The sequence below is a fragment of the Sinocyclocheilus grahami genome, unplaced genomic scaffold, assembly GCF_001515645.1.
Source record: "Sinocyclocheilus grahami isolate Dianchi unplaced genomic scaffold, SAMN03320097.WGS_v1.1 scaffold108.1, whole genome shotgun sequence".
In the NCBI taxonomy this organism is placed as follows: Eukaryota; Metazoa; Chordata; class Actinopteri; order Cypriniformes; family Cyprinidae; genus Sinocyclocheilus; species Sinocyclocheilus grahami.
In genome coordinates this window covers 246,651-260,784 of record NW_015505287.1, presented here as the reverse complement: position 1 = coordinate 260,784, position 14,134 = coordinate 246,651, and the positions used below count along the sequence as shown (strand labels likewise).

At 36.7% G+C, this 14,134-nt stretch overlaps 1 protein-coding gene across 1 annotated transcript in view; it reads right to left on the bottom strand.

Moving 5' to 3' along the window:
* LOC107588852 (E3 ubiquitin-protein ligase MARCH4-like) overlaps positions 1–5,626 on the bottom strand; it is a 38,503-nt gene extending 32,877 nt beyond the window's left edge. Inside the window, exon 1 of the mRNA XM_016277093.1 lies at positions 5,174–5,626. Within this exon, the coding sequence (XP_016132579.1) occupies positions 5,174–5,626 (453 nt within the window). The remainder of the gene's footprint in view (positions 1–5,173) is intronic.
* Positions 5,627–14,134: the final 8,508 nt, after the last annotated feature.

Sequence of the window (14,134 nt, the reverse complement as noted above, 5' to 3'; positions counted from 1 at the left end):
CTAAAAATCTGATGTAAAATCTGATCTAGAAAATCTTTTGCTAGAGATGTTTATTCTGGTCAATTTTTCTGCAGTAAAAGGTAAAAAAAAACTGTAGGCCTACTCATTCTACACTAATAATAAAGAAGATCTACAATGATAATTAAAATATATTTTGATGCATTTACTACAAAAAAGATGATTTAAGGTGATACTGTCCAACAATACCCCACTTTGCCTAGTGTTTTCCAAACTTCTGAAGGGAACTAAATCTAGTTGATATTTAGGCCTATTGACTGCATCACAGCTGTCTGAGGGGCATTTCCCACTGTACTGCCATTATTATGAAGGGTACAGCTGTACCAGAGTACAGTTGTAAAACTGTGCATATTTATCATGCAAGCTCAAACTGTCATCATCCATGTACACATTTACATCAGCCTTCTTTCTCTACGCTAAAAATCTGATGTAAAATCTGATCTAGAAAATCTTTTGCTAGAGATGTTTATTCTGGTCAATTTTTCTGCAGTAAAAGGTAAAAGAAAACTGTAGGCCTACTCATTCTACACTAATAATAAAGAAGATCTACAATGATAATTAAAAGATATTTTGATGCATTTACTCCAAAAACTATGATTTAAGGTGATACTGTCCAACAATACCCCACTTTGCCTAGTGTTTTCCAAACTTCTGAAGGGAACTGAATCTAGTTGATATTTAGGCCTATTGACTGTATTTTGCTGTTTTACACGGTAAAGAAAATACTTCAATTACAGCACCACTGTGGCTAAAAGTCAGCATAAATCTGGCATGTTTCCAAATACAAGAGATATTTTATATATACATGTTTTATTGTGAATGATTCCTCTGTAACAAGTGTGTGTGTGTGTGTGTGTGCACACAGAGGAATCATCCACAATAAGACATGTAATATGCAATAAGAACCTTTTCATGGGAATGCCAGAACTATTCCTCCTTTGTAATGATTGTATGTTTAAATTGGTTTCAACAACTGACCCACAAGCTGACTGGCCCACTGAGAATAGTCCCGGTGTTTCCTAAGGCCAGACCACTAGGTGCAGATACGTAATGGGTTTATTCTGGCCCAGACACCCACTCTCATTTTGGGGTGACAAAAAGGCACAGCATGGCCACACTATTCTCCATTCACTGTTGCTTGTGCATTCAATTCTTTAAAAGGAATTTGAGTCATGCTGACTATGTCAGTTTCAGCTATTTTTCACTATTGATGTATAATAACAACACTTTCAAAATACTGTAAATTAAAGCTTTTATATTTCTTCTGGTAACACTGATGTGACCATGTTTCATATGAATGACATATTAATGTGGGTCACACAGGGATTTTACATCGTCAGCGTTCTACAGCACCAAAGCACTGAACGGTAATTTTGAAAGAGAGAGAGAAAGAGCAAATGAAGGAAAAAATGTGCGAATATTTAAAAGAGGTTGTGTACGGAAGACAAAAAGTTCTTTCACACCTAACCACCCCCTCCACCACATGTTTTATTCTATAAATACTCTTTAGATTTCTTTGATTTAGTAAACAACATAATAGATAGTGATATATATGTGTCATTTTGGTCTAGTTAAAATGAGACCAAACTACTTTGGCCAAAATGTATTGGCATTTTCACAGGGCATTTTGTCAAGTTCTATTTCTGCAGTGTCACACTTGGTAGCCCCATTTACTGTGAAATCTTATTGGTCCAAAATCCCACTAATAACTAAACATCAAATATGTTCCCACCCATTGGCTGTTATTACTGGTGTGTTCAAGTTGTCAGGAAGATTGTATTTTACGAGATAAACACACACGAACGCCACCACAAAGTGTGCAATATTCTTTTGGGTTCAGTGTGGACTGACAAAATACTTATAAAGACATGGAAGAAAGATTTAACTAAGTATAAAGCCAAAGAAGCCACATGCCCACTTCATACAGTTTAATAATGCTACACTAAATTAATGATTTAGTCTGTGTCGTGTCCAATAACATGGGCCTGTTGCCCAATTATTCTCTCTGATGAAGGTGAAATGATGTCCATGTAAGTGGCTTCTCACAACAGGGTGCAAGAGTTAGGCTACTCAAATCACCTCCAGCATCTGTGACAATCCATTTCTTGTTTTAACACTGATTAAAATGAGACCATAGGAGGTCCAGAGCATTTTTCCTCAGTGGTTTTGTGGGTGAGAGAGAGCAAGAGTACGAGTAGAGAAAGAGAAAACTTATTTCTTTTCCCAAGCCTGTAATTGTTCCTGAGTGTTTTGTGTACACAAGAGAGGAATCGTTCTCACCCTCCCTGGTGTGTTTAGGGGAACAGGAAACCTTCCTTATCTACTACTTGGGGTTCTGAAAGTGAAAGAAAAAGGGAGAGGCAGCTGGAGAAAGTCGAAGCATACAGTGGAGAGGAGAGTGAGAAAGAGAGGGAGTGTGTGTCTGGATTGGAGACATATACAGCTCAGTCAGAGCGAAGAGAATCTCCTCAGTCCCATCTGCTCTCTACACAGCTCTCATTACACTCACAGGCCCATCCATCAGCCCGCAGCCACACAACTCTGCCACAGCCCACATTAATGGAAAGAGGAAAGAGAAAGAGATGTGGGGAAAGTGAAAAGGAGAGAGACAGGAAACAACTGAGAGAGAGAGAGAGAGAGAATGATAGAACGTGGGGGAGAGAAAGAGAAAATAAAACAATTTCACATGCATTTACAGGCTAAATTAGCCTGTGAAGAGGACAGAGCGATAAACTCTCCGATGATAAAAACGCAAAACTATCCTACAGTAATTGATCTCGAAACAAACAGATGAAACAAGGCCAAACATCAAACCTGTCAATAGAGGTGTCCGTATGCCAGTCATATAATGTTCTGCTCAATCTTTGATCAATGTTTTGTGTTCAAACCCTTGACCTTTCAGTCATGTGGTGCATTCCATTAGAACAAATCACCTAGCTGTGGATAAATGCCACTGTCACAAAACCACTGGGGCAGAGTAACAGTTAGATTTATGAGACAAATCACTTCAAGAACAGCAGCAATGATGTGGAATCTCACTTGCAGTATCCAGACACAGTTGGATAACAAAATATCAAGTGTAATGGGAAGAAATCCATTCAAAAGCTACCTTGACTTTTCATTTTTCCCATTACTTTTGCAAACTGCACTTTTGGTGATTATGAAATCAGATTGTTATTTATGATGTCAAATCTGACCTTTTTTCTTCTGTGGGAAAAAATGAATATATTTTTTGAAAATGTGAGTGCTTTTTTATTTATTCAATGAAAGTCAATGGGGTCCAATGTTTTGACTTTTTTTCATTGGACAAAAATAGTTAGTTGAAATATAGGTCATACAATACAGATTTGGAACATCATGAGCTTTAGAACAGTATGAGAAAATAAATATGGAATAATTGCTTTTGGGTGAACTAGCCTACCCCTTTAACTATGAACATTTTCAACTATAGTGTCCACTAAGAAAGTATCCAAATGCATTTGCATTAGTTTTGAACAGTATTATCTATTTCTCTTATGAGATACTGTGCTTTAAAATGTGCTTGTGCTATCTTTTTGCAAAATAAATGCCACTGATTTAATATTACATTATGTAATCTAGTCACATTTATAATTTTTTTTTTGTGTGTGACAAGTGTTTCTTTGTCTTCGTTTTGGACAGTATATATTTTATAGTGATATGTTACTTGAAAAGAGTGTGCTTTCTGTATGATGTCAAATCTGACCTTTTTTCTTCTGTGGGAAAAAATGAATATATTTTTTGAAAATGTGAGTGCTTTTTTATTTATTCAATGAAAGTCAATGGGGTCCAATGTTTTGACTTTTTTTCATTGGACAAAAATAGTTAGTTGAAATATAGGTCATACAATACAGATTTGGAACATCATGAGCTTTAGAACAGTATGAGAAAATAAATATGGAATAATTGCTTTTGGGTGAACTAGCCTACCCCTTTAACTATGAACATTTTCAACTATAGTGTCCACTAAGAAAGTATCCAAATGCATTTGCATTAGTTTTGAACAGTATTATCTATTTCTCTTATGAGATACTGTGCTTTAAAATGTGCTTGTGCTATCTTTTTGCAAAATAAATGCCACTGATTTAATATTACATTATGTAATCTAGTCACATTTATAATTTTTTTTTGTGTGTGACAAGTGTTTCTTTGTCTTCGTTTTGGACAGTATATATTTTATAGTGATATGTTACTTGAAAAGAGTGTGCTTTCTGTTTTTAAAATAAATGTCACTTTGCTTTCATTCATTTTTAATTCTGACTTAAGTAATACTTTAAGTAATTTTGAATATCAACTGATTTTTTTTGTGTGCGAAGTGCACTTCTTTATTTGAGTAAATGGCTCTTGTTTTGACATTTCATCACGCAATGCAATGCCACACATACATTTTAGCTTAAGTGTCCAAATACTTTTTGAGTCCACTGTATGTATATGCAGAGACATTCACGCAGTGCAATTGTCTGTGAAAATGTTCTATTATAACAAAATCTTTGTTTCCATCCTTTTCATTTGACACAATAATTGCTGACAGAGTTTCAGCTCGATTTTCTTCATCCGTAATTACATTTTTAAGTGGTCTTAAGCGTGCAATGAACTTATCACTGCAGGGTGTCACTTTGGCACCACCAGAACCTAGACGTTTTAATTACAGCAGGTGGAATTGTCAAAGTGTACTATACTGTATGAGCCGAAGTGCACTTCTTTATTTGAGTAAATGGCTCTTGTTTTGACATTTCATCACGCAATGCAATGCCACACATACATTTTAGCTTAAGTGTCCAAATACTTTTTGAGTCCACTGTATGTATATGCAGAGACATTCACGCAGTGCAATTGTCTGTGAAAATGTTCTATTATAACAAAATCTTTGTTTCCATCCTTTTCATTTGACACAATAATTGCTGACAGAGTTTCAGCTCGATTTTCTTCATCCGTAATTACATTTTTAAGTGGTCTTAAGCGTGCAATGAACTTATCACTGCAGGGTGTCACTTTGGCACCACCAGAACCTAGACGTTTTAATTACAGCAGGTGGAATTGTCAAAGTGTAGTATACTGTATGAAAAAAATAGGTGCAATAAACAATCCCCATACATTGAGCACGCACAAAAAGTGTAGCTGCATGTGGACTCCTTACCTGCTCTGGCCCCTGAAAACAGATCCGACACAAAGGAGTCCTGACTCCGCTGTCCGTGCAGCTGTTCAGAGATAACCTCTCGTCCAGCTTCTCCTTAGAGCAATCCTCGGATGAGCTGCAGCAGTCCAGCGTCCTCGGCGAATCCACCCCGCTATGACTCCAGTCTTCGCTCCCTCGTGTGTCCACAGCCTCACCTGCTACCGGCTGGTAATGTCCGTTGGCTAAAGAGTTCCTCTCCGTGGCGCTGCTCGTCGCATTGCCCTCCGCGTTTATTTCGTTCATGGGTGTGAAGGCAGGTGGCGATGCCGACGGTGCCGGTGGCCTGAGTAGGAAAACCTTCAGGTCACTGAACAAGACGCAACAGCGGCCTTTCTGCTTGTCCTGGCGGCGCAGCATCGGTCTGCGACTCAACAATCCCCAACACCATACAATGACACCGATAGCCAACAACATGTGCCCGTCTTATGAATAATGGAAAGGCGGTCTATGCTTTTAAACGGCCTATAATTCTAAGGCTATCTGTTACTGGACTCTAGCAGGTCACATAACAGAACTTACTGTTTGGTTTCCAACGAGGAAAGACACTTGTGCAGCCGGTTCAGTCTCGTGAGCAACACCGCTTTCAGCTCACCTCACTCTAACTGACCGTTTGGACATGGAGAAGGTGTTTATTTTCAACAGTTATTATTCTAATAAGAGCTACATCATCGCGCTAGTGTTTCCATTGAGAAGCTGACGATTGTACGCACATGTAATAGTAGCTGTCAAAAGCGGTAACCCTTTAGTAACCCTGTTCGTAACCCAATGTTGATTCCGTCATCTTGAGTAGCCTACCTCAAGAAAACCAGTTCATTCAGATGTTACCACGTGAAGCACATTTATGGTTACCTGACAAAACATTATCTACTGAGGGCGTTCACATCAACTGGCCTTATACTTACAAATACTCAAATCGAACATTTGCGGACAAATAACCCGATTTGAATGAAAAATATCGGGGATTCCCGCGAACCGCTTCTGACAAAGGAGCTCCTACCCTGAGGTACTCTTGCCTGTGGCATCTATTCATCAAAAGCAGGACAACAGAAATGCAGGCTATTCGTCAGCAGAGCCAAACAATGCAGCCTGGGTTTGTCTAATAATTAAACAATTTGAAGTCTACGATATACACACACACACACACACAGTAGGATACACAATTTCTGTTCTCCAGTTCACACCGTCCTCGCTTATTAGCCATCATCCAAAAGCGACTGCCGTGTAATGGTGTTAATGTGAACACAAAGTGTGTTGCGTGAAATCAAACCCAGCCACAACCATGCCAATTATCCAGCAATTGTCCTTGGCGTTCATCTCATGTTTCAGGTTCGACCGCTTACAAATGCATCCCGCACAAGTCCCCTTCTGAAAGATATAAGGTGCCAACGTCTTGTTAGTGCAGGCAGCCTATCTTCTTAAACACCCAGCCCTTGTTGCAGAAATCCCAAGGCAGTTTAGCTCATTGTCCCGTGTAATGTCAGACATGTCTTTCGAAAATCAGTCCAGAGAAGAAACAGATTCGCTTTCGACGATGAGGAAATATTTTTGCCATCCACAGTCCGTCGTTTTGTCACATCCAGCGCCTTTCCTTTGAATCAAATTGCTGGGAAGATACTGAAGTGGCTCCTGCGTGGTAATCCAAAGCGTTGCGGTTCATGCGACGATAGGCGTTGTGCAGATCTGTCTAACACGAGTTGTTATGATGATGATCATCAGTAAAGCCGGAGGATGCTGCTCTCGCTGCGGCTTCAGCACCATGTTGCCTGGGACAGCTCCCAGGCGCGGGCTCGTCTCCCTCCGAGAGTGTGATGCAAGCAAATCACGTCCTTACAATTTACTCTACGTAATAAATAAAGTGCTCAGTTTCATCCGCCCGGGAATCCAGTGGGATTCAAATCCAGCTTTTGAAACGTGAAGTTTTCTAATTCGAACCTGAGGAGATCGTTCTTGTAGTGTGCATTTCTCATGCATCCGAGCCACAAGCGGATTTGGTTTCAGCTCTCAACATGTGAGACCTGCTCACAAGCATGTGTTTCTAGGTCAGCGTTACCAGCGTTCTTCTCGTCGCCCCCTCTGAGACGATAGACCCGATCAACTCCACCGCAGAAGATATCAAGTAAACGTTGGACAGACATGAACTTTAAGTTCACAGCTGCAATTGCTGCATGACATTTTCCAGCATAAATTTCCGCTGTAGCCTGTAGGAATCAGTCTTTGGAATGATTGAGTCTGATTGCAGCTCTGAGTTTTCACTGGGAAAAATACATTGTTAAACTTAAAGTGAAAAAAGTGGTGACCTTCAATTGTTATCTTATAGAGCTGAGTTAACCCATAAAATGTGACCCTGGACCACACAACCAGTCATAAGGGTCAATTATTTTTAAATTTGATATTTATACATCACATGAAAGCTAAATAAGCTTGCCATTGATGTATGATTTGTTAGGATAGGACAGTATTTGGCCGAAATACAGCTATCTGAAAATCTAAATATTGAGAAAATCGCCCTTTAAGGTTTTCTAAATGAAGTCAATGCATATTACTAATAAAAAAATAAACTCTCTTATAAAAAATATCGTCATGGAACGTGATCTTTACTTAACATCCTAATGATTTTTTGCATAAAAGAAAAATCTATAATTTTGACCCATACAATGTATTGTTGGCTATTGCTACAAACATATCTGTGCTACTTATGACTGGTTTTGTCGTCTAGGGTCACAAATGTACTTTTGTTGGCATAAGTTAACACATATAGACTGGTTCTGTCAGGTTAAATTATATTTTTAACTTCAATAAAACCAGTCAGACTTGAATAAAACATTTAAATCATGAGACCATTTTTAGGTTACCATTTTTTTTTTCAAATTATATAATACTGGTTTACCAACCTATGAGCTATTAAATTCTGTTTGTTACTGAAAAATGCACGGATAATGATGCAGGTGGTGTAACAGATGGCCACATGATGACTTAAAAAATCAAAATGAGTCTTTCCAGTAACTGTGATAATAACATAAAGACAGAACACAGTGTTGCCCACACACCCAGAAACAAACACCATCAGGATTTACAATGAGATGTCCTAATTAAAAAAATATACACATGCATACAGTAAAACAATATTTAATGTAAAAGTAGACCTATACGTAAATACGTTTCTTTGTAATTAGAATGTATTTGATATCTTTCGAAAATACAGAAAAGGAGCAAATTCACTGTCAAAGATAAGGAGATGTTTTTGCCATCCACAATATGCCATTTTGTCACATTTAGTGTATTTGCTTTTATTCAAATTGCTGCCAAAATACTGAAGAAAGCTGAATTTTATACTTTAGCCCTCTGGTGTTGTTCGGTCATTTTAGACTGGGAATTTTTAAAAAAAGGGGTAAACAATATTTTACATTAAAATTGAATTTACTGCCTTTTAAAGAACAATATAATTTTTACCATAAGGTAACTTACAGTCAAACAATACTTGTCCCATTAAAATGACTAACTATTCTACAGTGCACTGAAAGTTTTGCCAGATATGTCATTCATCAGGCAATATCCAGTTTTATTCAGGTCAATAATATGATTTTATATCATTGAAACAACCTGAAAGTTACACCAACAAAGGTAATTTTAAGGGTTAAATCATGTAGTTCCTTAAGGTAACAGCTGCCTATTTTTTTTTTATCTTGACAGAAAATCTGTTATAAATATTATACTGACCAAATGATAAAATAAACACTCTCGGTCAAGGAAATTCTACTTATCAAGAAAAGAAGAGTATAGATTTTTCCTGTAGGGCAAAGTATAAATTCCTCAACAAGTTGAGACAAATGAGGGAAATACACAGAATAGGTAGAGACATTTGTTTTGCAGAAACACTAAACGTCCCTGGCAGACTGGCCTGTATCTTTCACTGGCTGTGAGCCATTTCACCCGTGATGTGAAGGAGAAATTCAACTCGGAAATCTCAGCATTTCTGCTGCACGTGCCAAGAAGTTCCCTTTTCTCTATGTGCTCAAAAAGAAAAAAGAAAAATTTGTTATTTAAACATTTTTTGAGAAGTGTCCCTTGGGTTTCAGGAATTTCATTGGTTATTTATCTTAACAAAAGGCAGAGGCATTTTAAATAAATTCATAGATTTAAATATCCCATGAGATTCCTGAGCTAACTGGCTTCGGGATACTACTGGCATTCATTAACACAACATTGAAAAAATGCTTTGAACAGCATTCACCAAAGTAGCTCAAATATGAACGTATCATATTTACAGTATCTAGTATCATTTTGTTGAGACAATATTGTTTCACAGTTAATTTGGTTTTGTTTTATTAACTAGTTTAATAGTTTAAATTGAAAATTGACCAAAAATCTACTCACTCTCAGGTCATCCAAGATTTAGATGAGTTTGTTTCTTCATGGGAACAAATTTGGAGATATTTAGAAAGTGAATTTTTTATAGTTTTTTTATCACTTGCTAACCAATGGATTCTCTAGAGTGAATGGGTGCCTTCAATGAGGGTCCAAACAGCTCACAGCATTCCATAATCAATTACTGTGACTTCTACTGTGACTTCTGAAGTAAAAAAAGAGAAAAACTTGTGAAGTGAAAAGCTGCATGTTTATCATTGTTGTCATTTGTCATTGAACTGTCATTGTTGTTGTGTCTGACCAAAGTCCTGGAGTCATGCAGATTATATGTTGATTATTGTGATGTTTTTATGCACTATTTGGACTCTCATTCTGACGGCACCCATTCACTGCAGAGGATCCACTGGTGAGTAAGTGATGAATCAAGTTTCCCATGAAGAAACAAATTCATCTACATCTTGGGTGACCTAAGGGTGAGTAAATGTTCAGCAAATTCTGTCATTAATCGTGAAAACAGAAACTGTCCAAGATTTTAAAATATGGTCAAAAATCCTCACAACATCCAATTAATGTGTCTCACTGTCTCTAGGTCACACTCACATGCACATACATAGGAACTACATCTAGAGCTCTAGCAGATTTCACTGGAATGATGGGTAAAGCCATCGTAACGAATGGCTTCGTGCATGTCCTATAGGAGGAGCTGCAGTGGCTCACAGCCTCTTCCACACTCCTGTGAAGATAAGCCATGGAGAAAGAAGAAGGTAAACCAGGGATAAAGAGCCACGCAAAGCCCAAACCAAGGCTAAGAGAGCTAGTCATGTGTGAACCGATGGCTCAGTTTGACTGGCTCTTGTTAGCAGAGTGAGAACTTCACAGATGATTGACCTTAGTGAGAGCAATTATCTGACTGAATGGAGAAGAGTATGATAAACACAATGATAATTTTTGAATGCAAGCAGTCATTTAGCAGATATATGCATCTTCTCTTGGAAGATCTGTGTACACAGATCTTTGTTCAGTACACCACCTTTCACATGAAAAATCTAAATAACTGTATCTATTACAGTTTCATATTTGTTAATTTCTCTATTGCCTTTGTGCTGGTGATGAATGGGGGAAGATGGAGGAAGACACTCCCATTAAGAACAGTGTGCATTAACTAACTTGTAACATATTTAGATAATAGCTAATCATACAGATATGATACAGTACTAAGTGAAATACCAACAGCCACAATTTAGTTATAGCACAAAAGTTATGATTATGAAAATTATGAATTAAGCTGTCATCTGATTTTTGCAGATGATATAAAATACATCTCATATCATTTTTAATAAAAAATGCAAATACTTACAAATAGCTCTTTTATGGATTGAATTGTTGTTGTTATCATTATTATTATATAATTAAAGGGGCTTAATATTCAGTAAATCCTATCAATTTAAGTGTGCTTGACATTATCAAATAACAGATTTGAATTTAGCTGAATAATGACACTATACTGAAGAACTGTTTTATAGTTGAAATTGAAGTTGTAATTATAACTGAATTTATTGTTTCCTAATTCCTAATTCTGGCAAAATCAACACTGTTTGTCCTATTTATTGTTGTTGTTGTTATTTATGCATGTCATGAACTACAAAAAATAATAAATTAACAATAATGCCAGCAATGACAACATGACTTCTATTCCAGTTCTTTACAATAAAAACTTGTGTTATTCCCAATCTAAATGAATTATTGTGTCCACAGACTTCTTCATTAACAACTAGATATAAATCTTATATAAATACATTTTTAAAAATAACAACAAAAACTTTAACCTCAAGACTGTTCTGATGGAATACATCTCAAAAAAAGATAAGATAAAAAAAAAACAATTATAAGAGCATAAAATAAATGTGTTGAGATGTAATTTAGTGAGATCTAGTTACTAGTTCTGTCTACACAGTAATCACATTTTAGGTTCAAAGGGAAGGCAATGATGATATTTAGTACATTAAGGGAGGTTGTGTTGTGTTAAAGCTTTTTTTTTCTGTAAGCAGTTGCAAACACTCATAGACATTTTCTATCTTCGCTAATCAGTAATGAAACAAGTGTGAAACAATAAAGACATATAGGCTTTGGTCATTGTAGCTTGGGAGAGTATCCCAGCTCATATGTAAAGAGGCACCTAGCTGTGCAGACAGGTTTCTTTGACAAGCTGAGCTGTGAAGAAGAGAGACGTATTCAGCTGGAAAAGATATTTTGAAGGAGGATTATCTCAGATCTAACCGAGGAGCTGCTCTACACTCATACATGTATACTGAATATTTGAGCACAAACATACTGTATGTACACACTGGCATAAGTACACATGAACACACATTCTTAGAAAGATACAAAAGAGGTCAGGTCTCTGGGTTTAATGGTCTGCGCGGCTCAGGAACTGTTGGCGGATGGTATTTTTTTCTCTGAAGTCTTATAGGAAAAAGCTTAAGTTCAGTCACGTGACTGACAGATTCTTAGAGTTCTGTAGAAATGGTGCTCTCTTTCAGCTTAAAGAAACACACTTCTCTAAGAAGTGACAAATGGATTCGGATGTCGTCTGCTCCTAGAATCAGAAATCAGAGCAGAGTGATGCTCAGTATCATGGTTTAGTATTAAAACAACTGGTTTCATTTTAAGACTGTTTTGTTTAAGTAACAAGATACATGATTAGAAATTGATCATGTTTACTTACAAATCAGGTCTATATTTGGTTAATCCTTTAGTCTAAAATGTTTATATGTTCTAGAGTTATTGAAATACTAATCTAAGCATATTCATAATAAACTAAGACATAGATGTTCTTTTCCTGTACTATAAAAAAAGGAATTGTTGGGAAAAGTTAAGTCCTTCGGATGCCTTTATATATTTAGGTTCTCTCAGTTTTATATGATCTTAAAAAAATGGTCCTAAATAACACTATTTGAATTTGTTTGTCCATTAAATGCAGAATGCACTGTTCAGCTAATAAATTCATCAAGGTACCTACAGATTCAGTTAGTAGCACAATAAATTAATCTATTTATGTAAAGCTATGTGAATATAAATGTGGGAAGTGAACAATTATAGCTTTGTTTTGAAGACACAATCAAAATAAAGATATCTGGGAGTTTTTATCTGATTCAGCTGACTCGACCGTATGGTAGACCTTACTGTGACTATGACAAAATCTTTCAGTGATCTGTTTAGTCAGTCACACAAAACATGCTGATTAGTCATCAAATATCAGGGTCAAACAAGAAATCAGTTAAGTACCATCAAACCATAATATTAGTTAATAGGGTTTTTATTTTTTTCAAAATTATGCGTGACTGTACAGTTGTTCTGTCTGTAAAGGGTTAAAATAATCTGATGGTAGCAGAGACTGAAGAGTGACAATAGGGACATCTGTAAATAATGGGATTTAAAACCGATTTTACTCACACATACATTCATGAAGTATTTTAGTTTTCCTACTGTGGTGAAAAGGAACTCATTGGGTAATGAAAAATGGGTGTTACATATTAGAATGGTGCCAGGCAGTCTCTGTATCTGAATATGCACCTCCCTACCATATAGACAAAAAAAATTTTTTTTTTAATAAATGGCTACATTAGGTGAGTAGTATGTATGAATGAAGTACGCATACGAAGAACACTTTTCTATCCCATGAGGCCTTGGGAGTGGATTCATAATTGGATGGAAGCAACACCAGTTATATTGTATGTCACATGAAAATGCTAGCATGCTGGATTTAGCATGTCTGGATTGCATTCATACTACAGAACAGGGATTCCCTGCTCCTTAAGAGCTACCTTCCTGCAGGCAGCGCTCCCTGAACTCCTTAATTGGATTATACAGGTACAGGTTTGACAGTATGTGATTTTGCATTAGTAATAGTACTGTTATAATGTTATAGCAATAGTACTGTTTTTTTCACAGTGTGCTATTCTCTTCGAGAAAGACTGGAGATGCTCACTTGTGCCATTTGTCATGCTGCATTTAATTCTGCACAATAAAACACTGTGAATTATCATTTGGGTCCTTGACAGACAAGAGTGCAATGAATTACAGAATGTAGGTCATGATGTTTCTTTTCATTTTTTTAAATCAGTTTTGATGCTTTGCATGATTGTCAGTCTAAAATAAATTCAGTCTTCTCCTTACTACAAAAATGTATTTAGTTTAACTTTAACAATTAACATGAGCCTAAATTATTATGTTAGCTATTTAAGTCAGATTATTAGAAATCGTAGCATTTGGCTTAATTGAGTAATGATCATGTTTACTTGATGCTTAAGGAATAATTAATATTAGTAGGTTTTATGGATTTAAACACAACAATACAGTCAACGTGAAGTGAGTGAAGTGAGTGAGTGAAAGTGAAGTGACATGTGGCCAAGTATGATGACCCATACTTGGAATTAGTGCTCTGCATTTAACCCATCCCAAGTATACACACACCGTGAACACACACCCAGAGCAGTGGGCAGCCATTTATGCTGCAGCGCCCGGGGAGCAGTTGGGGGTTTGGTGCCTTGCTCAAGG